We start from the raw sequence: 26,063 nt of genomic DNA, 5'->3' as shown, positions 1-26,063 counted from the left end.
CCTGCTAACACAAAAGATGTGGGTAATAGTCACTAAAACAGAAGAGAAGATTATAGAATTATTTATTGACATTTTAAGTTTGCAATGAAATTGAGTTGTTGTCTTGATTGGTGCTCGAGCAACATCCAGGAAAAAAATAAACAAAAAAACAAACATACAGCACCGACAGTGTAAATATAAATAAATACAAAGAAAAACGGTGTATATATATATGTACACATGTAGCTATCTAAGAATAAAAATACATAATATAAATAATATGTATTATATTATTATTTGCGAATTCTTATACAAATAATAAATATATTTCTAAATATAATTGTTTTTGTTGTTATTTCTGTGTAAATATAATTACACAAAATTAAACTGTGCCATGACAATGAAAACAATACGTCCTTAAGGTCTTCCCGATTGGAATGTTGTCCTTCCCCTCTTACGGAGTCGGCGCGAGTTCGGACGACCTTAAATATTTCTGCTCTCGCATGACACACATACACACAAACCGCGACGGGAGCGCGCAGCAGCCAGGAGCAGCTCTGTCAAATCACAACGGCGGCGACGCGCATCGGAGCACTTACATAAAAATCCTCCGGGGACTTTCTCGACTCTTTAAACGCGTGAAAGTCGCGTTTATTTGCGGCGAACCGGACTGGGAACGCCCGAAGCTGGGGAATATGAAAAGTTGTGGTAGTTTATTGAAGTTTTTCGTCGCTAAAGTCGACAGTTGAGGTAGTTTTTCCTCGCAGGTAAGTCGCGAGCGAGACGTTAAGCAGCCGACTACCGAGGACTACCGAGGACTACCGAGAGGATTTCTAACCTTCTTCGGCGTTACCGGTCGGTTTTTTGGGGGCATGCGAGTCCTCCGAACACGTCTGGACCTGTTAACGTGTTCGTAAAAGCCGGGATAAAGCCGCTTTCCCCCCCCTCCTGTGAGTTTGTCTGCCACCATGCTGCCGAATACGGCGCTATACGCGGTGAAGAAACGGAAGAAGCCGGTCCAGAAAATGTAAGTCACCGACCAAAAAAATCACTGTAGTACACCCCCACACCGCCTCACAGTGGGGTTTAGCGAGCTGAAAATGCATCAGTTTTCCACTTTATTACACTTTGTCATCTTTATAGTATCCCCGGATGCCATTTTATTATACTTTTATCATTTAGCTAATGCAAAACTACGCTGTTGCCACGATGAAGCGAGTTTAACGCGTAATTACGTTAATGTAATCAATGCATTTATGATTTTTATCTGTGCACATTTTGCTTTACAATCATTCAATTCCCGAAGCATGCATACAAAAATATCTTTGGTGGGTTATTTTAGGTGCAGCTGTGCAAACAGCTCATGCACTTCAGCCCGTGTTTGTGTGGTAATAAGGTTGTAATAAGTACAGTAGCTTTATTATCACACTGTTGCCCATCCAGGCTGGAGTCAATGTGAACGTATATTGGGAAAGATGTTGCTCGGTTGTCATTTGAATTCCACTATCTGAAACATCTGGGCTTCCCGAGACACACAGATGTTCGTGTGAAAGCCAGTAGACGTGAACTTTATTCCCTTTTTGTCATGGTTTTTGTCTGAGTGTGCCGTGTAGGCGGGGAGGTTAACAGAGGAGAGAGTGAAACCCCACATCAGTAAAATCTTCATACCACCTTCTTGTGATTCTGTCTCTGATTAAAGCGAAAAAATGTACTCCACGATACACCCCATTGCGATCTGTGCTCGGATTCCCCTCCGAGGACCCTTGGAGGGCCCCTGACCACAGTTTGAGAACTGCTGTTGCATAGCGTTGCAGCAGACATCCATTCCTCGGGGTTGTATCGACACATGAATTGAGCTGATATGAAACATATAATGTTGTGTGTGATGTCAGAAATGATTTGAATCAAGCCTCAAGTGTTGCAAGTTGTTCCCACCAAACCAAACTGTTCTCAAATGAATCCTTAGTGGATCTCAGTGTGACACAAACCTTTAATAGAGACCTCAAATATTTCTTCTAGGTGGTTTTCTCATCACGGTTCTCCGAAAGAAAAATGGTGTAATTTTCAAGCCCAAATGTGCTGTGAAGAACCTGTAGATGGGTTCTCTACAGCACCTGGAGAACATTTAGAAAGAGTTCTACCAAATCTTCAATCGTCAAATGATCCTTTTTGAACTATTTGAAGTTCTGATAAGAACCTTTGTGGGTTCTCCTGTCTCCTCGTGGGTCACTCGAAACTGTGCAGTGATGAACATTTAGAGGAGTTCTACTAAAGCGTAACTGTGATACGGTTCATTTTAAACGCTTCAAAAGTTCTGTAACAAACCATTAGATGGGTTCTCTATAGCACCATGACATTTTAAACCCTTCAAAGTTCTGTAACAAACCATTAGATGGGTTCTCCTATAGCACCATGACGTTTTACAACTTTCAGTATCCTTTAAAGAACCATTAGATGGGTTCTCTATAGCACCATGATGTTTTAAACCCCTCAAAGTTCTGTAAAGAACCATTAGATGGGTTCTCCTATAGCACCATGACGTTTTACAACTTTCAGTATCCTTTAAAGAACCATTAGATGGGTTCTCTATAGCACTATGCGATTTTAAACCCTTCAAAGTTCTGTAAAGAACCATTAGATGGGTTCTCCTATAGCACTATGACGTTTTAAACCCTTCAAAGTTCTGTAAAGAACCATCAGAAGGGTTCTGTAGTACATGATAATTAACTTTAAACTCTGTTAAATGTGATAAAGATCATTTAGGAGAGTTCTACCAAAGCTTACAAGTGAAATAATACATTTTAAACTCTTCCAAGTTCTGTTAATAATAAAACCGACGGGTTCTCTAGGGACCGTGGCGAAAGAGTTAACTTTAAAGTGTTCAGAGTGCAGCGGAGAACCTGTAGAGGGTTCCTCTGAAGCACCGTCCTTATGTGTTTTAGATATTCTAGATAGTGGAGAACAGGCTCCTCTGAGCTGAGTCACACTGAGATTTCTTTTTTTTACTACGCTCTGATTTTTAAACACAGAACCACAGGCCCAGAGCAGGGAACCTCATCCAGAACCGCGGTTTCAGTGTGTGTGTGGTACTACCTGCATTAATCATAATCAGGACGTGGAGCGAGAGCGCTCTCACGCGATGTTTCCACGAGGGAGGAGGGAGGGATGGAGGATGGCGTAATCTGAGACTCGCTCTGTTTTTTTTCTCCTCCTCCTCCTCCTTCGACTGCCACAACATACTTTTTTCCTGTCTTTCCTTCTGTGTCTGTGTTTTTTTCAGGCGAGGGAGGACGAGGGGAAGGGGGGGGGGGTTGTTTTTTCTCCCCTCCCTCCCTCGACTCAAATTAACATAGTTCTGTGTCACGCAAACGGTTACGTAAGTCTGCCATGTTCGGGTTTTTTAGGAAAAGTTGCTCTCAGGGAGTTTATCTTTTCTTTTAAGGGAAGTGCTGTGAGTTATGAGTGGTGTGTGGGAGCGTCTGTTTAACCCTGAGACAGATCCAGGGCCCGAGGCGGTGTACCTTTATGTTTACACTACGTTGTAAAAGTAGAACATTTAAATTTATGATAATGTCTGAGCGTGGAGATAAAGAAAAAGGAGGACAACGCTTTCAGCACAACAGCTGAAAAAGTTCCTGGACATACAGCCGGGAATGTTTATGGCTTCCTTTGAAATATTACCGAGTATTAAGCTGATCAGGTTGACCCCGTGTTATCAGCCCCGTGTTATTTTGTTTTCATGCACACACTTGTTTTGTCTGCAGCAGCAACAGTTTCCAGGAGCTCCGGTCGCAAGTAAAGTTAGCTAGTAAACAATGTGTTTACATTCATAATATTATACAATCTTCATCTGCGCAGGGAGCTATTTTTAAGAGTTTTAAACGTGGTTCTCGGACATTAACGTTAACACGTGTGGCCTGGAGATAAATTCAAATGAAGCCGGCGAGTTGAACTCGGTGTTGAATAAGTGGGTCAGATGTTTCCTGCTGGTTTTGTTGTTGTTGTTGTTGTGGGTGCTTCTCTCATGACATGCGACGTCTCCACTTCCACTTCTTGGACGTTTCTCCCTCTCCTTATTATTATTATTATTATTTCTTTCAAACGTCTCACGAGGGAAGTGGGGATGACAGCATGACATAAATAAATTGTGGAGCGCGGGTTTTAAATGTCAGGTGTTTGGATATTGGTGGAGCTCCGTGCGCTTCCTGTATCATAACTCCAGCAGGGAACAGGCGCCAAAATCGGATTTGGTTTCTTTTGTTCTGCAAAGGTGTTGTTGCTTCGCCGCAGACAAGGTTCCTTTTGTGCAAAATGCAAGGGAGTGTTTCTCCAACTCTAATATATACACACACTCTCTCTTTCCATGTCTATATATATATATACATTTTCATTGACACATTCACATGAATTAAATTGCACATGCACACATATATATATATATATATTTATGTACAGACACACACACACATAGAGTGTATAGAGTACACGCCCCTTCCAGGACAGATCTGGTAGATAAAGCGAGCAGCAACAACACTGGCCGCTCATTGTTCTCTCAGGGAGTTGTGCCGTCAGGAATGCAGCGATAGCCATCTCGCCTCGATTTCAGATACGTCGTATTATTGAAAGCAGATGTCTTATTTACAGGAGAGGAGGAGAAGGAGGTTTTTTTTTTTTTTGCACATTTCACACATTTACGTCCCAGTCATAGTTCAGACATTCAGCCTTGAAGTACGTGCACTTAAGCATTGATTGTGTAACAGTTAAACTCTTTTCTTTAAAGTTTATAATTATTTTTATGTCTAATTTCTAATGTCTTGTATGAAGATTTGATGTTTTTCTTTGTTAGAAGTCTGGTTGATGGGATCTTGATTAATTGATAATAGCCTGTAGTTGCAGGAAGAGCTACTATTAGCTGGGAGGCTATTAAGTTATGAAGTGCTCCTATTAGCTGGGACGCTAGGTAAAGCTGCTACTAGCTGGGAGGCTAAGAAGAGCTGCTATTAGCTGGGAGGCTAAGAAGAGCTACTATCGGTTGGGAGGCTAGGAAGCTAGAAGGAGCTGCTATAAGCTGGGAGGGTAGGGAGGGCTACTATTAGCTGAAAGGCTAGGAAGGGCTACTATTAGCTGAAAGGCTAGGAAGGGTAACTGTTAGCTAAAAGGCTAGGAACAGCTACTATTAGCTAGGAAGCTAAGAAGGAAGTAGTTGATCTTAATCAGCAAAGGTTTGGCAGAAAACAAAAACAAATCTTGACCAACTCACACGTGATTTACATCGTAGCCACTCAGCTAACTGTGTCTTAGGGGGATTTTTGACAAACAAAGAAAAAAGAAATGCTACTGATTGGATATTTTGAGGCCTGCTAATGCTGAGAGATAAAACTACACGGTAGGATATGCGATGTTGTCTTATAAAACCCCATAAGCTTCAGGTAACAGGAAGTTAAAGGGTCAGATGTGTGTAGAAAGTATGCAGTAACGCAGGTGCTCACACAAGCATGCAGCGTCAGCTTTAACCGTGGCCTCACCTGACCTGAAATCCCAGCGGAGTCGTCGGCAGGAACATCTGAACCTGATTTAACTGGAGGCTGCAGCTGCTCCATGTGAGGCCGACCTGTAACTGGGAGGTCACAGGTTGCATTCCCACGGCAACCAGCGCCGAAACTCGAACTGGAATGAAGTTTTCCCTGCACACATCTATAATATTTACACAGTGTTTGTTTCACGGGGAGCAGAGAAGCATTTCCTCCAGTCCGCAGATTTGATGTTGCAAATCTTTTGTTTGTATTTTGCATCTGAGGACAATAACCGGTGGTTTGGGTCTGAGCTCTGCTGGGCTGTGATTGACTTGGGGTAGAGCTGAGCCACCGCCGGGTGGTATGTTAGTTATTGACTACAAAATTTGTACTGGGAGCTGAACACAAAAGCGACTTATTTTCTTCAATTTGAAAGCAGAAGATGTGTCAGATAACAGTTCCTGCTCTGATATTTCTTTAAGTTAAAAACGAGCTGCATCCTTCTCGCCGGGGCCGAGAAGAGTCGCTCTGTGTTGCGAAGGCCTGGTTTGAGTTACAGATGAGAGGCCGCTGAGTTCACCGCCGGTCATCGGAGTTCAATTACCGACACAGACCTGCTCTCTCACTGCGGTGCTTCATCACAGTCTGGGTTTTTATTTACCATTAAAACAATAACAGTGGTTAACTTTTACCTGACAAGTGTGTTTCAATAACAGTCCTACAGAAACCAGTATACGTTGCCTTCAGGCCGTATAGGGAGCAGCTGTGGACGGTTCTGCTGTGAGATATTTGTGTAAATAAACGTCTCTCTCCCGTGTGTTTGAGACAAATGTAACATGTTTACGTTTTAAAAATCTAAATCGACTCCGCTCAATTTTTTTTGTGCGATCGCTGCCTCTTTAAGTCTTGTTTTTCCATCCGACACGGCGACAGAAAAGCATGAGCTCCAGGTGGTAAACAATTCCCGGAACAGGTGACATCACCCCCCCCCCCCCTTTGCTCACCTGGTTCCCATGGCAACAGTGGATGGAGCCTCGGCCGGTCTGTCCCCGGAGAGTCGAGGTGGTCTGCAGCAGGGAAAGGAAAACAACACGATGATTCATGTTTACAACTTATCTTTGCACAAAATAAATAAATAGAGGAGAGCGTGCGGCGAGAATCCTTGAAGAAAACATTGTGTTTTAGCCTGATTCATGGCAGCTATATGTTCACATTTGTTTATTTATTTATTTATTTATCTCGGCCCTGACGTTCTCTGGAAGTGTCCCAACGTGAAGTGCTGAAATAGAAAAAAACTAAATAACACTTCTCTTTCCTGCATGTTAAGATTAAAACTGCAGGAGTGTGCAACATGCAAAACATTAAGAAAAAAAAGTGTTTTTGCATGAGTTATAGCAGCTATTCCGCAAAAAAAACAAACAAAGCTGTGAAGGAGATAATCAGAATGAAAGGTTTGGTGAGGATTATTTACTGTGTTTTTTTTCATTTGCAGTTATTTAGTTCGTTTTAGTGTTTTGCATCTTTTGGTGGTAATTCTTGATGTTTGTGTGGTCAGTTTGCAGCATTGTGGCTGAATCACTTTACAGCTTTTTGTGGTAGTTCTACATCTTTTATGTACTAATTTCAATCTTTTTGAAGTATTTCAAATGCTTTAGTTCTGTGTTACTGTTTATGCGTGGTTTTTATAGTGTTGTTATACCCCCCCATCCTGCTGCGTGTTTTAATTGTTGTATCTCTTGTGGGGTTATCTCGGTTTAGAGCACATTTATCCTCCCGTCCACGTCATTGTCAGCGTTACGTTTTGTAAAAAAAGTTTGTTTTAACGCCGTTTTCCCTTTTACATGTGCAGCCCCAAACCTCCACCTCCCGATGGCGCCAAGTCCAACCCCTCCAAACGCCACCGCGACCGTCTCAACGGCGAGCTGGACAAGCTCACCAGCCTGCTGCCCTTCAGCGAGGAGGTCAGGGCCCGGCTGGACAAGCTGTCCGTCCTCCGCCTCAGCGTCGGCTACCTGAAGGTCAAGAGCTTCTTCAACGGTGAGGATCTTTTTTTCCTTTTTAGACATGTTGCAGAGATGTTTCTCTTTGCAGGCTGGAGGTCGACATGTTTACAGCATGTGTCTGGCTTTCTAACACGTGTGGTTTCTGTCCTGAAGCGTTTGGATGTTGAAGACGCCTCCTCTGGTTTTTTTATAAACCAAACGTCTTGTGGCTGATGCTGGGAGTAGATCATCTGATAAAATGACTAAAGGGCATGTGTCTACACTGCAGTCAGATCCAGAGCACACATTTTTTTTTAAAAAGGAGTTTGATGAGGTTATTTGACTTTCCTCACTTTGTTCTGCTGCCTCCATGTGGATAATATATCCAGTTCCTATTTACAGTAGAGGGTGTTAGCCGCTAGCTGGGGGGCCGTGAAACGTGGTGCTTCTGGCTCACTGAGTATTTGGATCGGCCTCCGTAGCAACAGGAGGTGTTAAGTGGAGTCTGTAAATGTTGTCCGGGTCGGTTAAGATGTGTGCAGACACTGCAGGGGTGCACACCTGTTCGCTTGAGTGTGTCTGTCGGCTCAAATGATACTTTGCAGATTTAGAGTGACATTAACTTGGGTTGCACCAGGTTTCATGTTTTAACCCAAGAGTGAAAGGCTTGGTGGGAAATTAAGTATATTTTGGGGGTTATTTTTTTGTATTTTTGTGTTTTCAATTCCTTTACCGTTGTTATTTTGGTGCTTTCACGCTTTACTGCTTGTTTAGCATCTTTTTGTGACTTTTATGCAGATTTTTGTGACTACAAATTCTTTACCATTCTTATTTTGCCCATTTTCAAAGATCCTTAAGGTAATTTGGGGTAATTCGGGGCCACTCTGGCATCTTTAGTGGTTAATTTTCAGTTATTTTGTATCTGTATCTCCTTTGTCTTTCTTATTTCCGTCCATTTGAAATATCTTTTATTGTATTTGTTGGCTGTGTTGCATCTTTTTGTGGTTATTTTACCTTCGTGTCAGAAAAGCAGGAGGTGATCTAATGAAACTGCTCCATTAGCTGGAGTACGAAGCCTTTAACGCTTGAATCAAAGGGAGTTTTTGTTCTGAAATCTCCTGGCGAGTGATCATTGAGTCACTGGCATTGACTAACAGCCCTATCAACCCTCCCTGCAGTCATGTTATGGTCGATTTCTTTAAAGTGTGTCAGCAGAAAGCTTTGTGTTTGAAGCCGGTTTTCAGTTTTCCTACCGCCTCCACCTGTTGCCAAAGGAAACACGCGACAGAGCCCGTTGCTTTGGACTCGTTAATTATTTGGCAGCGGCGGTCACTTAGCATCAGCTGAACAAATGCATTTGAAGGCAGCGCCTGGAGTCTGGTTACCTTCAGACTAGACCAAACTCTGTTTTTTTTAAATAGAAATGAGCCCTTCATCGATTGTGATGCGTTGCTTCCCAAAAGCCTCAAACACAGATCCAGTAAATAATCTCAGGTTGATGATTAGAGAACAGATTTATCAATATGTAGAAGGGAGAGACAGAGATTAGGTTTCATCGTAGCTCCTCACTCCTCCCTGTTCTTGGCCTCTGATCCGTCGCTCCTTCTCCCACCGAGCTCCACCCGTTTCCTGTGGCGGCCCCTGCAGCACCCCGGGGGGCCCCTTTTCCTTCGACTGTTTTGCGCCTTTTTCCTCCTCATCTCCTATGTCTTGATGTTCGCCGCCCCCCCACCCCTCCACCCTCCACCTCCACCTCAAACAAACGCTGCAGGACTCCAGTTTGTTGTTACAGCAGCGAGGCCTGTTCGCACGGCAGAGCTGCACCAGGACAACTCAGGGCTTTATGCATTCATAAAACTCTCTCTTACTCCCTCTGCTCCTTCAAAGCTCTCTTTGAACGTGACTTTAATGCATGCATTCATTTGAAGTGCATTGTGATGCATCTAAGTACTAAAAAAGTCCTCATTACTGCTGCTTCTTGAGGTTTTACTTCCTCGTTATGTAATGACAGGTTTGTTTGGACGAACATGAGCAACATGTCCTTAAATTTCCTGGTATCTATTTCCAGTTGTAGTTGGATTTTATAAGTTTTTTTGTCTGTAGAAAGAACACAGCGTCTCTGTTAAAGCTGCGTATTTTCGTCATGTGATGTATAATCTGTTGAAACAGGATGTTCGGCTTAAACAGAGCAAGGGAAATCACCTGTAGCTGTGAACTTAAGTGTGAAGCTTCTTTGCGCTGCCATGCTTTCCAGCAGAATCGTTTTGTCGATATTTCTGTTCGTCTCTCTCTCGATAAATCTTATTTGCATAGGCTGCTTTTAAAGTGCTTTAACAGCGCAGTAAAAGCAGACATCAAAGTCAGACAATGATTAGAAGTGGACGAGATAAAAACACACAGACACAGGGCATAAAATTAATTAAACAAAAGGCCATAAAATTAAGTTTATAAGTCGATTTTAAAAGACGCGGTGCAGCTGCTCAAGATTTTGAGTCGCGTTTCCTGTAACTTAAATGCAGATTGTTAAAGATATAGCTCACGAATGGACAAATCTATGTGTAATCGACCGTCCCGTACGGAGAAGAACATTTAAAAATGTCTGAAATGTGGACGTACAATCCAGATATACAAGGTTCTGTGTCTTCACCACATTTCCCAAAGCACAGACATGAAGATGTCCTTTGTGTGTGTGGCCTGTCTCTATATTAGATTATTCTTCATGAGGAATTCAGATGAACCACAAGACCTCCGAGGCAGCTTCCTCTCCCACTGTCATTTAAAAACAAGGCAACCGTTTAGCTGCTGTGATAAAGAACTTGTGAATTAAGTCTAGTAGGTTTAAAATCTCATTTTATGGTCACAAGAAACACACAAAAATATGCTTAACGATTATAAAAAGATGCTAAAAAAGCATTGACAGGACTCCTCCATCGATAACTGGCATTGTTTTAAAACATGCATCTCCAAGGTCTCCTATATTTGTTGACTGATGATGTCTCTCGAGTGTCTGCGGCCGTGGCGACACCAAACACAAACCAGTCGGCGTGAACAAAGGCGACCCGGGAGAGCAGAGGCTCATGGGAAAGCCGGCGTGGCGGGTCGGTCCAGCAGGATGTGGCTGAGAAAGGAGCGCTCTATGCTCCGTACTCTCGTCTCTCAGAGCTGGTCGGCTGGACGGAGACCACGGGCTGCTGGGAAATGCCCGGGGCTTCGATCCCATTTCTGAGTGCTCACAACACTGGCATTGTTCAGCGTTTTCTGAACCAGACCTCCCTCGTGTTCAGACATGGTATTTGTTCTTATCCTCCCTGTCTGTGTTTCTTTTTTTTCTCTGACTCCACCGGCTACAAAGCTCATTGTTCATTTGGTCTGAGAAATACTGGAACTGCTTTACTATTTTTCATATACATAACCACAGAGCACCTAATGTCAGCTATTGTTTAGCCACTTTAAATCAGCGGAAAGGCCACAAATAGACGTCCAGTGATGAAAAGATGCAAAATGTCCAAGAAGTACAATGAAGACTCAAATTAAAAAGGATGCAGCCACAAAAAGTTGCAGGACGACCACCAATAAGATGCCAAATGACCACAAATATATGCTAAATAACTACAAACATGCTAAGTAATCCCAAAAATATAGCAAATACTGACAGAAATATTCTAAATAACTCCCAAAGTTGTGTAATGACTACAGAAACATGCTTAAAACTAGTTGAATGACAAGAAAAAGATGCTGTATAACATCAAATACAAAAGAATATATATTTAAAATCGACAAAAACTTGCAACGTGACCAACAATAAGACGCTAAATGACCACAAAAATATGCTAAATAACTACAAACATGCTAAATAACCACAAACACGTGAGAAATAACCTCAGGAAGATGCTAAATAACTACCCAAATATGCTGAGCACCTACAAAAATATGCTAAATAACCACAGGACGATGCTAAAGAACCAAAACAAGATGTTAAATAACCCTCAAAAATGCAAAATAACCACAGAAACATGCCAACGAAAATATGCTTTATGACCATCAAATACAATAAAGATATTTAAAATGGAAGCAAAATTAAAACAACAAAGAGATGCAGCTGTAATAAGAACCAAGATGAGCATAAATTCTGAAATGAACTGAAATATTTTTAATGGACCCAAATACTGAAGGTAAAATAACCTCAAAACCTGCTTTAAACCCCCCGAGAAACTGATTAGAAATGAGAACAGAAACAACAGAGTAAGTATCACAGGTGCGTTTTAATGTCGGCGTTAAAGTGACAGTGGAGACAAAGCTGCTGACGTGTGTCGTTGTGTGGGAGGACGTGTTTACTTTGCAGAGCCAGATAAAGGTGGTAACGACATGAGTGAAAGTTCAGGACGACATTTCTCCCGATTCTTCTCGCTGCGCCGGGGCCTCGTCCGCGGAGCTTTCTGGCCGCGGCCAGACATAATTTGTGGTCTTATAATAGCTTGGCTCAACTTCCCTCCTCCTTCGCTGGGCCTCAGGAAACACACACACACATATATATGTACACACTTTTTTCTTTGTTACACATTCATTTTTTACTCCTCCTCCTCCTCCTCCTCCGCCTCCATGCGTTTTCCAGATGTGTTTCCAGTGAGCAGATTCAGGCCTCGGTCAGTGTTAGATTAATGCTTCCTCTTTATGAGCCTCGTGGCCTCATTGACGACCTCTGACCCGTCTCATGATGGAGGACAGAGATGCAGCGCTCCTGTAGGTCGCAGATATCAGCCAGATAAAGAACATTAAAACCCCAAATAGATGCAACAAATAGAATAAATATATTAAAAATGGACACAAATTTAAAAGGTAAAGCAGGTGCAGCCACAAAACTATGCAATAAAACCAAAAAGATGCTGAATAATCACAAAAAACATGCTTAATAACAACAAAACATGCTAAAAGACCACACAAGAACTACAAACATATACAAAATAACTGCTAAATAATAATAGGAAGATGAAAAATAACCACAAACACATACTAAATAACTTCCCAAACATGCTAAAGAGTTACAAAACATGCTAAATAACCACAAAAACATACTAAGTAACTACAAAACTTGCTAACAAAACCACAGAAACATGCTAAATAATCACAAAAACATACTAAATAACTTCACAAACATGCTAAAGAGTTACAAAACATGCTAAATAACCACAAAAACATACTAAGTAATTACAAAAACATGCTAAAAAACTACAAAAACATGCTAAAAAACTACAGAAACATGCTAAATAACCACAAAAACTTGCTAAATATATACAAAACATACTAAACAATCATAGAGAAATGCCAAATAACTACAAAAACATGTTAAATAATTACAAACACGCACTAAATAACTTCACAAACATGCTAAAGAGTTACAAAACATGCTAAATAACCACAAAAACATACTAAGTAACTACAAAAACATGCTAAAAAACTACAGAAACATGCTAAATAACCACAAAAACATGCTAAATATATACAAAACATACTAAACAATCATAGAGAAATGCTAAATAACTACAAAAACATGTTAAATAATTACAAACACGCACTAAATAACTACAAAAATATGTCAAACAACCACAGGAAAATGCTAACTAGCAACAAAAATATGCCAGAGAACCTCAAAAGTTGCTCCAAGTGGACAAGAATGAACTTTTAAACTAAACTTTTAACCCAGCACAAATAAAAACGTTGATAACGTAAACGAGCCGGCAGACTTTGAGTGGAGACTGTTTACGGCGGAGCTCTGTGTAAGCTTTCAGCTCATTATTTTTCTGACCTGTAAACACTGAAATGTTTGTTTGAACACACGCACGTAAACCGGCTTTGTCGGATTTAAAATAAACTTCGGAACACGTCGCTTCTGCTTTTTTTTCTGCTCCTTGACTGACGCGCCGAGACGAGCCGTCCACAGACACCAACGGGTGTTGCCGTTCGGTGTTGTGGTTTGCGCTGAGGTTTCACACACAGCGACGATGTACAGCAACACATCAGCAACACATCGGCAGCACATCGGCAGCAGCAGCAGAGGCTCTAAAACGAGAGTCCTGCTGCAGATTCTGTTTGGCAGCCGTCCGAGCCGGGTAACCGCTGCCAGGAAACAGATGCCTGCTTTAACAGAGTTTGGAGGGACCTGCCCCGTGTCCTGGGGCAAAATGAGGCTAAACTGAAGAGCTAAATGAAAGCTAGTGTTTCTGCGCTGAAATCAGAGGATTCACAAGCTCCTGGAATATTAGGGGCTTTTATAGATCAGAGTTCAGAGGCGTAATTTCCCCGCTGGTAAACATGAGACGTTATAAATAAACTTGAGCACATTCCTTCAGCGCTTTCCTTTTATTCGGCACAGTTTTAAAAGACGTTTACAATATAATCTGCAGCGCAAACGATAATAAAACTGCATTAACGTAACAAAACGAGAAGCAATAATAATGGAAAAGTTAAATTCCATAATTTCATTTCCCCTGAATCGTCATGAAACTTGACCTGTGCAAGTTCAAACTTTTGGAAGATGAAGAGACAGTTTTCAGTCGTCTGTGTTTTGTTTTCTACAATAAGATTTGTTTTCTTAGCTCTTTTTTTTTGCTCGCTGCTGAAAGAAGTTCATTCATTGTTTAGTGACGAGGAAGGGGAAGAGGATTATGAAAGAGAGAGAACTGGTTTCGAGTCTGAGCATCAATATTTGTATTGGCAGCTGAGACAAAAGTCCGACGAGGAGGCCTTTAAAGACACGGCAGCAAACCGGTTCTGTCAACGCAGGAGTCGAGAGCTGAGCAACAGAGGTTCCAGGTTGTCTTAGGTTGTGAAACCGGGAATAATAAGTCCCAGGATGTCTCCGGTGCGTCCAGCGTGATAGCATCGGACCTGCACCCCCTCTGCTTGGAGGACCGCAGTCAAAACACCGCAGAAAGACACTCGTGTAGGAACCTGCCCAGGCATCTGGGAAAGACCAGAGCGTGTGAATCTGTGTGTTTGTGCAGAGACATGCAGCTAAACTGTGCCGAGTCTTTTCAACTTAAAATGCAAAATAATACAACATATATAACCGTCAAAGTTAGTTTGTATAAAACGTAAATAGAAGCGCGAAAATAAATAGAAACTAGCAAGGTAAAAGTAGTAGGTTTCAATAACTACAAGAAAATGCAAACTTGTTTCCGCTCAGATGTCTGTGCCAAAGGGCCAGACATGGCTAATCGATCACACATGTCCAACATGGCATCCTACGAACCAGCCAGTGACAGCATCTTTGTTTTCGTGCCACGCTGTTGTTTCTCTACTGCTCACACAGAGAACAATCATAAAGCTGGCAAACTATGAAACCGCTTCGACTCTTTCATCTGTCCACTCTCCGCCGCTGACTCAAGTCTTACTCAAAGGCTTTAAATTTTTACACAGAGTTAGCTGCTTGTTTCGAGGTGAGAGGTGGCCGCAAAGCCTTTGCTGAGATGGTTATCGCTGTGATGCAAATGATGGATTTGCATCGCCGTCTCGCTCAGCTGTCACACACAGACGGATGGGACGGTGAATGAGAACTCAAGATAAACTTGCGTCTGCGGTGGTTAAAGCTGGGGAGGATTGATTTGCGCTAAAAGTCTGAGCAAAGGTCGGGCAGGAGCTTTGTTTTTAACGGTTTCCAGCCGTCACCGAAACTCGCAGCCCAAAAAACCACAGCCCACCGTTCACTCTGAAGCTCCTCGTGTAGAAACCCAGCAGCGAAACTTCATACTCTCTAACACGAGTGACTCTCAAGCAACAGGTTAAATAAAAAAGCACAAGAAGAAGTAAAAGCAGCTTTATCTGGAGCTCATCGTGGAGCTCCATGTGCTTGTCAGTTAGTCGAAGGGAGGAGGAGGGGGGGGCTGTAAAACACGTTGACTAATCTCTACTGTGTCTTACAGGAAGTAATGTTTGTCAGAGGAAGTTGGGGTGGGAGGAAGAGCCTGGGGCGAAGCCACTGTGGAGAGAAAGGTGTCTGCTAACCTCTGTTGTAGCACAGCTGGGGGCCGAACGCAACCCAACGGGGGCCAGGAGGAGTCGATATTAAGGGAAAGCTCAGGGCGCGAGGCTCGACTAAAACAGATATGGAGCAAAGACCACAATTTATAAAAATACGCGGTTACCAGTAAAACTTGGGGAACCAAAATGGCGGACGGAAAATGTTTTGGGTTATTGATCAACTGAATCAGTCGCTCCCATTTGTCGTCGTTTGTTCTTATGATTAATGTCCTGAAGCTGATTAATCAATCGTTTTGTTTGTAAAAAAGTCATGAAATAGTGAGAAAGTGACTGAGTCCAATCAGCCCCAACATCAACCGATGCTTTTACGCTTCTAACGAGGTCTGAGAGCCCAACGCAAACTGTGGCGCATCCGTTAATATATCAGCAGGTTCTTCTGGAGTCCAGCTCTAATTAGACGTGTAATATCAGCCAGGTTCTTCAGATTGTTTTCCAGAGCGAGGATACGGTCCTGATCTCATTTTCCTCCGAGGAACAAGCTGCTTCCTGACTCCACTTCCCCTTTCATCGACCCAAATGTGTCGGTCAGAGTTAGCCTTTCGTCGGGTCATTTGCGAGCTGTGGATGGACGCGTCTTACATAACGAGAGGCGGCCGATCGGTCGGCTCGGTCAGCGACGTCCTCCAGCCATGATTTCCTTTCGCTCTGGTGGAGCCTGTTCAGCCACCGCACATGTCGGCCATCGATGTTTGAGAGCGCGTCTGTGGGTGGTGTTAATTTAAAACGACAGCGTCTTTGATGTGACGGGATTAAGCTGCGCCACAAATCACCGACACGACGCCTCATGCAGAGCATTTCTTTCATTTCACTGCCGCGTCTTGAAGCCATTTACACATCTGCTACATCTAATCCTATGATTTATTTATCATTTACAGCTTTTACATGAGAGCGGCTTTAGTGTAATTAACATTTCCACCTGCTACGAGACAAAAACAGGAGCATAAATCAACCAGAACATCAGTTACACGTCTACATGAAGTCAGGACATGTTGATAAGATGTTACAGGACTTCAACGATAAATTAAAGTCCTTAAAGGTTTCTCTCCGTTGGGAACTGATTCTGCTCCTGCACAATCAGTTCCTTTTTTTTGAATTAGTTGAAATTCAAGATGCTTCTTCTCTGTATCGGTTGAAACTTGCCCAATAAAAAAAAAAGCCTTTGCTATTTCAGAACGCACCTAAAATAAGTAAAATGATCTCACAAGTAGCGGTAATAACAGTGTTTAGGGGATAAAAAAGAGCTGATGCTTCATGGGTGGAGATTTGCAGGAGAGAATATCCAGCATTAATTATTTATTAAATGGGGGGTGATTAATGTGTGATATTAGACCGCACAGGCTGCACGTCTGGAGCTGCAGCCGCCTCTTTAATGACAGGGAAGTGAGTTTGGTTCGATCTTCACGGTGGAAAATTACTGGCAGCCCGTGCGCCCCGCCTCCCTCCTTATGAATGAGAGTTTACATAGGCAGCGAGGCAAGTATGTGTCGGTCATTAGGAAAACAAGAAGCTGCAAAAAAGACAGTTTGGTGCAGCGGGAACTACGGCGACCTGCTGCTTATACGTCTGAGTGATGGATTTACGATCTGTCTGTTGCTTGACTTCTTTTTTTTTTTTTCATTTCAACAATAGACTGAAAAGAATGACTCATGTTTTATTATTTATCCGCTATCAGTGCTATGATATAAATAATAAAATAACCCTGGAGCTCCAGAGTTTTGTCTTGCGTGAAAAGACTGAGTGATCCAAATCCTCCTCCCCTCCCGTTCCTGTTTTCGTTGTCTCTCTGGGAACATTTTTTAATCTCTGAAATCAAAGTTGTGTAATTGATAGGGACGCATGCCACAGGTGAAGACAGCGTCACCAACTTTTGTCGTCTCGTCTCGCCACTGTGCGTCTTTGTGATCTGACTCCTGAAAGGTGAAAGGCGAGAGCAGACAGGACAGGAGAAGCTTTTATGTCCAAAAACGGAGGCTGTCTCCAAAGATGTGCAGTCTGAACGCCTCTAATACGTAGTTTTTTTAATGAACTATAGATGTTTCTGGAAAACCTTTAAAGCTAATGACTGTTTACTTTACTGGGTTGTGTCCTGATCTACGTCTGGTGACTCAAGATGTCTGCCGGGCCTTTTCTTTTCTTATTTAGACCAGAAAAGTCACAAAATGTCCTGTGAGTATATTCCTGAATACAGATTTAAGCGTGTTAGATAATACTTAAAAATAAACTTTAGGGAGAGGCTGAAGAGAAATTACAGTAATGACTCCATATTGGCTTTAAAGTACAACGTCTCAGATTTCAGAAATCGCTGGAATTTTTCTGATAGCGTAATTACGGTAATCCAAAGTGTGCCGCCGGCGACACATTTAGCTTTAAAGGATTAAAGTATATACAGTGAAGATCGGCTGAAACGTGCATGAACACAGACACCAAGTTTATCTTGAAATTGTTTTTTGGGACGGGGTCCTGATCATTTTCCCCAGCTAACAGATTGACTGTTCATAATTACTTCTGTGGGTAGATGGTGGATCTTTGGTTTTTATCACGTCCGTCCGGCCTCAGCTTTCACACGGACCGATCCGTAGCTGGCGGGTATAAATAAATCGTCTGTAACCTCAAACGTTATTCATGAATCAGCTGAAGAAGAAGCGAGTGTGTCATAGTTTGTAGTAGATTATCCCGGCTGAAGGTGATGGCGTGTTGTAGCACGATTCAAACCTGACATCAGTGAAACATTTCATTAACGGATCAATATCTGGTGGTATTTGTTTGAGTCTCGGCTTTAAATCTGAAGCGATTGATTATAATTTCAACGTTTGCTGAAATTATGATGAATACGCTTCCTAACGTGGGTAATTAATCAGGTCAGCACTTAATTACTCTTGAAATCAGGACATTTCAGACACCACGAAATGTGTTGGTTCCAGCTCATGATTTAACTTCTGATGAGATGAAACCATGAAATAAGGAAAGTCTGTAATTAAGCGGAGTCCATCTGGAGGAGTGATCTCACGTCTCGTGCTGTTTCGGCCTCATTCTAGGCGTCGTGCTCCTCGTCCTCCCGATCCTTTTCCTTGGTGTTTACATATTTGAGCTCCTGCTGGAGATGAAAGAGGAGCCGGCGCCTCCTTCCAGCTGGTCCAGACATGTTGGACTAACTGGCCTGGTCCTCGCCGCCGGGGCCCTAACACCAAAACAATGGCTCTGGTTGTGTAATTGCTGAAAGAGAGGCGGCTTTAACCCGGTGGTGGACACTAAACGCCGCAGGACACATGAAAATAATAAGTGGAAACTCTTCCAGGGCACCTGTTCTGCAGAAATAATTCTGTTAAACCTACAAATGTGGGGCTATTATCACAATATGTTCCACATTTGAACCAAAATAACACTTTACTTTCACTTCGTTCCACCTTAGTAGTAGATTTATCTTCAATCAATTCAGGCTGAAACTCCAGATTTGATCGTCGACTTTATAGGGCTGTTGTTTACACGCAGGCTTCAGGGCGAACGCACAAACCTGTCGCCTCCTCCGGCTGTTTCAAGGTAGCTCCTCATGTGTTTCCCATTGTGCTTCACGCAGCAGCAGCAGCAGCAGCAGCAGCAGCAGCAGCAGCTGACCGAGCTCTTGAAGCGATCAGCGTCCACGTGCGCCGCAGTCCCAACGCCAACCAAACATTTTTAGCCATGTGGTGTGTATTTTTAGGAGCCAGTTGGGATCGACAAATAAAAAAAACCTGTTGCCCTCGAGGCGAAAGATTCCCGGCTGAGACGGGACGGATCCAATGTCTCATAGTTGAGTTTTGCCCAGAGATAACACACAAGAGTCAAAATACGCTGCTAAATATTTGCTGGGATTCATTTGTAATAGATTGAACTGAAGATTTGACATTAAATTAACTCTAATCTAATGAAAATTACTCTTCATCTGTTTTATTACTGAATTATTGAGCAATGAATTAAATTATTTAAATAAAAAAATGTGTTTTTTGATAATTAATAATTCATATTTTCTGTGTTCAGACCTGGAATAAATGTCATTAATTAATGAGCGATGTAATCACCACTGGTCTGGGCCTTTATTTACCTTTTTACAACAGGACATTTATCTTTCACTGATGCAGCAACTTAAATAATACAACACCAGTGCAGATAAAATCCCCCTGGAAGCCGGTTGAACGTTGCTCAGTAATAATTAGAGAAATTAGAGGATTTCATCGTCTGAGCGATAGTAGTTTTGGCAGAAAAGGCGTCTTTGCTCTTCAGAAGCTTGGTGAGAATCAGGTTTTTAGGGGTCAGAGTTCAGATTTCCTCATTCTTCCACTCTTCTTGGAGGTTAATCTCATGCTCTGATGGGAACGTTGATGTTGGTTGTTAGAGTCTCAGAGAAATGGAAAATTAAAAGAAGACATACACAAATACCTACATTTAACTCCCACTCCTATCGACGGCTCATAGTTTCCGATCTAAAAGATATGTTTCCATTTTATGAACCCGTGCAGCCAAAACAAACACAATGAACACTTGAGTTTATCATGAAATCAGCAGCGTTCTGCGGCAGTTTCTGTCTTTGTCTGACTGATATCTGAGTAATTTAGGTGCTTGATTGTTAAAGCAGGAAATATTTCAAGTTTAGAAAGCGAGTAGCTCCGGAAATAACAAGTAGCTTGAATCTAGTGAGACGAATTCCCCAGAGAAATGTTGCGTCGGTTGAATTTTAAATGTGTGGCAACGAGGAAGTACGAGATCTGGTGGAGATTACGAGCAGAAATCTGCCAGTTTTAGATCAAAGTTGAGTCCAGACGTAGACATAAACTGAACACAAGTAACACCAGGTCACGTCAGTTCACGTAAACATGCTCCGTGATGACCTGCAGAACCTGATTTCTGAGTAACTTCTGAAATATGAGCTTCGCTTTTCACCACTGACACACATGTTCTTTCTCTTTAACGTCTGATGACCGTCCTGCTTTCTCTGCACATCCCCCCCCCAACCTCTCTACAGGTAACAGAACAAATGACTGTTTACCTCCTCTCACCTGTCACGTTTGTAATTCACTTTTAGAAGCCGAGGAGCTTTGGTTTCATTTTAGCGAGCACCAGTAGTACTCGAGTACTCGAGTCACGCGGACGAGCAGGAACAAACTCACCGAGCCTGTCGGGCCGCATTCACCTCCAGACAGAGACAGAGACTGTGTGAATGTCCACACATTTGCTTATAATGCAGTTAAACCAGCAACTGATTTCTTTCTCATCAGTCACGTCCCTGGCGGTGGGAACGTTGATTAAAAGGTGGAAAACACAGGCTAGGCTAACCCTGCTCGCATGCTGTAGCTTACACACAATAACCAACACTGTGCTGTCAATTTTCTGAGGGGGGGGGGTCAATTGAAAGCCATTAGTTTCTCCATTAGTATCTGGAACAGTCCATGTGCTGGTGTTAGAGCTGCTGGTGGCTTGCGTTATTCAGGAAAACACAAATACTGCGGCATCGACGTTAGCCTCCTGAACATCCTCAGATTCTTTGTTGATTAAATTGTTTTAACTGGGCCTTCTATCGGATAATTAGTGCATGATTAGAGGTTATGTAACCCCAACTCATGCAATGAGTAGCTTCTCATTTCTTCAACAACCATGTGGAAAGACACGTCCGGTGGTGGTGGAGGGTCAAATCATTCCTCCTGGGTTAAGAATTGCCCAACGCTGCATTATTAAACCATTGTCTTCCAGGAAGAAATGTGGTCGGTCTAAAAACATCCTGATGCGCTTGTGATGGGCTGTCACTTTAAACGTTTGGTGAAATAAAAAAAGGGAAGTTAAGAAAACTGCTAATCAGTGAGGCTAACCGGGAAAAAAGGCTTCAACCTGGGAGGGAGCAGAAAGGCAGGACTGTCTGTGCTGGTCCAGAGTGATGCACTCGTCATCGATACAAGATCTATGGTGCAGAATTTATTAAAAACACTGGATGGAAATAAATCTTGCGGTTCTTATCTAAACAGTGTCCCAGCGAATGCTGCTGGGATCAAAGCTAAAGGACGTCCAACCAAATATCAGAGTTTTTCCCCTTTGGCCAGGCGGTGTAATTTAATTTGAGTTACAGCGAACTCAGCTGCTAGCGGCTCACATTATTCAGCACTGAGCGAAATCAAAGTTAAAAAAAATCTCAGAGGAAGATCAAGTGTCTCGTCTCCAGACTGCAGCTGTGACCAGAGGTGGATGATGTGTAGCTTCTAATCAAGCGCCAGCGTCGGCTCCGTGCATCTGCTTTCCGTGTTATTCACAGCTGTACAGATGTTGCCGTCTGGGTTTGGTTGGTGTCTGATCACCGACGCATTTATCATAATTTATTGTCTCGCGGAGTCAGTGTGTTCATGGTTTCGCAGTTTCCTGCCCGGGAGGCTCCACTTCCTTCAGGTTAGAAAGCTGTTGTCGTATATTTAACCTTCATCTAGTCACACAAACCGCTCGGCATCGATGGAACTAATGAACCGTCGCCAGCGTTTACGTCGTGTTTCTGTGTGTCACCACAGCGCCACCACTTCCGCCTTGTGGCGCCCGCGACACGTGGGGCCACCGGTGAAAAAGAAAGCTCGTTTGAGGGTTTTAAAGATGCAGGCTGCACTGGCAAACAATTTATTATCATCATTATTATTATTATTATTATTATTATTATTTAACCGAAATGTATAACCAGACTCGCTTTCTTTAAAACTCACTTTTTTTTTGCAATGAGATCTGGTGCAGAAAACGAAGTGGGTGTGGGTGACGCCACATCAGCCGCCAGAGGGGTCGCAACTCTTCGGTCCACCTTAAATGTTCCTAAATGTCACGGGCAGGTGAAAGCTTGAATCATGTCGCTGGTGATGTCACATAGCGGAAGCTCCTCTGGGTTACGCCGCCCACAGGCGACGCCGAGGCAGGAAGCTGCTGAGGTCGGCCGGGTTTTCCTCTGATTCAACCCGTTTTGAGAATGACGCAACAGCTCAGAACACGAGTCACAGTACCGGGAAAAATATTTTTAATATGCAAATCGCGCTCCTGTGACGTCTGGTTTCCATCGTCAGGGCGGGATTCATGTTGGAAAAAACCAGGATTTAAGTTAAAACTTTGGCGATATTTATTCTACGATTAGTTTTCTTGGTGGGATGATGGGAAATGTAGGCCCTGATGCAAAATATAATAATGGATAATTCAAGCATAAATTTCGATTCTTTTTTTCCCCTCAGTTGTTCTACTCCTACTCCTACTACTTCCTGGTGTTTTTCAAAGCAGAAGCTCCACATACAAACTATAATTATTCAGATTTTGCACTCATGTATTGATCACGTTGATCAGATACGTCCTTAAAGCGCGAGGTGAGAGATGAGGACATGATCAGACATGCCGCAGAGAGCAGATTACAGCCAACTCCTCTGATCTAACCGATAGTGTTTGTGATTCACAGAGTATGAATCTCATCACACTCTGTGTGTGTGTGTGTTTGTGTTTCTGGCACATTCATGTTTCTATTAGTGTGTGTGTGTGTCTAAGAGCCTCCACAGTTTACATAGCTCGGTTTCGGTTCCTAGCTCTCGGATCCTGACAGGAGTGAGACCTCTTCCCGCTCCGCCGCTGAAACGATCCCTTTGGCTCGAACAAAACAGCTTTGAAAAGCCAGCTAACCTCCCCCCACCACCACCACCACCACCACCACCACCACCACCACCACCACCCCTCCTCCACCTCCTCTACTCCTCTTTCCCTCTCGCTCTCTTGTCTAAATAAACTCTTTACACGCAACTCCGCTGGCCGCCTGCCGAGCCCGTCTGCTGCAGAGGCCGCCTGTCAGTCAGCGCTCCGGCTGCCTCCTTCACCCGCTGGTTTTAACACATTAACCCAGAGTTTTAGTGAATTTTAAAGATGAGCTTATTGTTTTTATTTCTGCTAAATTCCTGTTTTTTAAAATGTTTTTTTTAATGGAAGGAGGAAGGAGAGAGCAGAGAGAGTGCTAATTCTTAAATTTGGAGATTTTTGAACTGGGTTTGGTGCGGACGGACATGTGTATGTAAAATGAGTGTGTGTGGTGGGGGGGGGGAGTAGGGAGGTGTGAGGGAGGTGGGGGGAGGTGAGAGAGGTGGGGGGTGAGGGGGGGTGGGGGGGGTGTTTCCTGTCCTCAATGGCTCGATTGCACGACAGCGATAAGAAGCACCGGAGCTACATTATGTTTCAAACTCCATTACAGATTACAGCCTGTTGCTCCTCCTCCTCCTCCTCCTCCTTCTCCTCACCTCTGCACCTCCTCCTTGTCTCTCTCGCTTTCTCACCTCCTCCATCTCCTCTTTTTCTGTTTACCTCCGCCTCCTCTTCCTCCTTCCTCATCATGTCTTCCCTCTTTGCCCTCCACTTTACTTTCACCTCCTTCCCTGTCCTCCTCATCTCCTTGTCTTCTTCCTGTCTGTCCTCCTCCACTTTACATCTCTTCCTGTCAAATCTTTCCTCCTCCTTCTCCTCCTCCTCCTTCTCATCCTCCTTTTTCCTTCATACCTTTCCTTTAAATGTTCTTCCTCCTCCCAAATCCTCCCACCTCCTTCCCTTTTCTGCCTCATTTATCCTCTAAAATATCCTCCTCTTCCTCTCACCTCCTCTAATGACCCTCCACGTTTCTCCTCCTCCTCCTCCATCTCCTCCTATTCTCCCTCCCTCCCCCTTTTTTTTATCCACCAGATCTCATCCTTGTGCAACGTTTCTACCTCTCGCTTCCCGTCAGCTTTCACCTCCTACCTTCCTTTCCATTTTCTCCTCCCCCCTCCTCCCCTTCCCCCTCCTCCTCCTCCTCCTCACCTCACCCCTTCCTCACCCCCCCTCCTCACCCCCCCAATCAGCATCTACAGTATAATAACATTTAGCAGTTCCAACCTGGAGAACATGTAATCATGCAAACCATTGAAAAGCGGGTGAAGGCATATCAGACTCCTTGGCAGCTCTGGCCATTGTGTGTCTGTGTGTGTCTGTGTGTGTGTGTCTGTGTGTGTCTGTGTGTGTGTGTTTATGTGTGTGTTCCCACAATAATCATGCTAAATGCTCTCCCTCTCTCTCTCTCTCCTCGTCTTTTCCTCCGCCGGCCTCCTTCCTCTCCTTTCTCGGCTCAGGATGCCGGAGGTTGAAAGTTCGCACGCGAGGCTGAGTGTGTGATAGTGTGTGTTTGTGTTTGTGTGTGTGTGTGTGTGTGTGTGTGTGTGTGCGTGCGTGCGGCAACTTACAGCAAATTAGCCGTATTTCCACAAGTTGTGTTGACGCGAACAAAAGTGCCTTCCTGAGCTTCAGACGCTTTTGTTTTCTTTCTGGGAGTAAAATGTGAGGCCTCCGTCTTCCCTCAGCGCTGTTCAATCATGTGCATGTTTTATTTTTCAGCCTCTTTTCTTCACATTTCCACCCAAAAAATCAAAATAAGAAAACATGTCCGCCGTTACCGAGGGCAGAAAGAAAGAAGGACGCCTACCTGCAAACTCGATTTCAAACTCTAAAATTCACCTTTAATTATCTTAAAACCACATTTAGCCTCAACGTGTCCTTTCGCTTCTGCAACTGAAAATGTTAGTTTTGAAGCATGAGAAGCAGCAAAACTTCTGCTTTCTATTCTGATTTTAACTGGCTGCATAAAATGACTTCTTTACATGCGCAACCTGCCTTTTTTTCCTGTGATTGACTGAGCCTTTACAAACTAGAGCTTTACAAAAGAAACTGTTTCGACGGTGAACTCCCAGCCCCCCCTATTTAATGAGTGATTGGTATGATCCGTGTTTGTGTTTGAGGGTGTGTTGGGTCGGCACCCGAGGACGACCTGCTGCTCAGACGGAGGAATGTAAACACGGAGACGTCTCCTGCAGACGCGGCCTTATCGCGGCGTGCCAGGGGGTCGGGGGTCAAAGGTCGGAGGAGGAGCAGGTTCATGTAGCTGCGTTTGGCTTTGGATCATTCTGGGGAAGCGACTGACATCGAGAGTTAGTTTCAGGCCTGCGGTGACTTTCACTCGAAGTTACAGCTCAGACCAGAAGCCTTAAAAATAAACCTACTGACGCCTCCAGATGTTGTGATTAACATAAGGGAAGTTTTAAGAGCTTTAATTTAAGTAAACGAACCGCACTGAGAGTCTGCGCCGAAAACCTGCCAAAAAGTCTGGTAAAACACTGTTTTAATTAAGGGGCATTCAGTTATTAACGAATTCACCACATTAAGCTCCGCCCCCTACAATCTGATTGGGCTTTGCAGAATCACACTCCGGTCTAACTTTCCCCAAAGACCTGATGTGATCTTAAATAAATTAAACTTCCACCCCCGTAGCTTCCCAACGTCTCTCGTTGTCGTCTCTCGAGTCGACCGGATTCGGTCCAATAAATCTTTCTTTCGGTCAGAGTTAATGTAGCGTGGAGAAGCTTGTACCTTCCATAAATGTTCTGGTTCTCCAACGCTGCCATAAACTCACTAACCCTCTGTGCACGACTGGTTTTCAGGAAACTTTTCTCTTCTTTTGAACGTTCGATGTTTGTTGTTCGGGTTTTTCTGTCCCACTGGTGCTCGACAT

General features: G+C 43.4%; 1 protein-coding gene across 1 annotated transcript in view; it reads left to right on the top strand.

The window, feature by feature from the left end:
* The first annotated feature begins 542 nt into the window (after nucleotides 1–542).
* The window catches only part of ahr2 (aryl hydrocarbon receptor 2), a 37,525-nt gene continuing 12,004 nt past the window's right edge, over nucleotides 543–26,063 (top strand). Inside the window, exons 1-2 of the mRNA XM_047576316.1 lie at nucleotides 543–1,006; nucleotides 7,342–7,529. Of these exons, the coding sequence (XP_047432272.1) occupies nucleotides 948–1,006; nucleotides 7,342–7,529 (247 nt within the window). The 5' untranslated portion in view covers nucleotides 543–947. The remainder of the gene's footprint in view (nucleotides 1,007–7,341; nucleotides 7,530–26,063) is intronic.

Source organism: Mugil cephalus, chromosome 23 (assembly GCF_022458985.1).
Source record: "Mugil cephalus isolate CIBA_MC_2020 chromosome 23, CIBA_Mcephalus_1.1, whole genome shotgun sequence".
Classification (NCBI taxonomy): Eukaryota; Metazoa; Chordata; class Actinopteri; order Mugiliformes; family Mugilidae; genus Mugil; species Mugil cephalus.
Note: the sequence above shows the minus strand (reverse complement) of the source record. Positions and strands in the feature narration are given on the sequence as shown.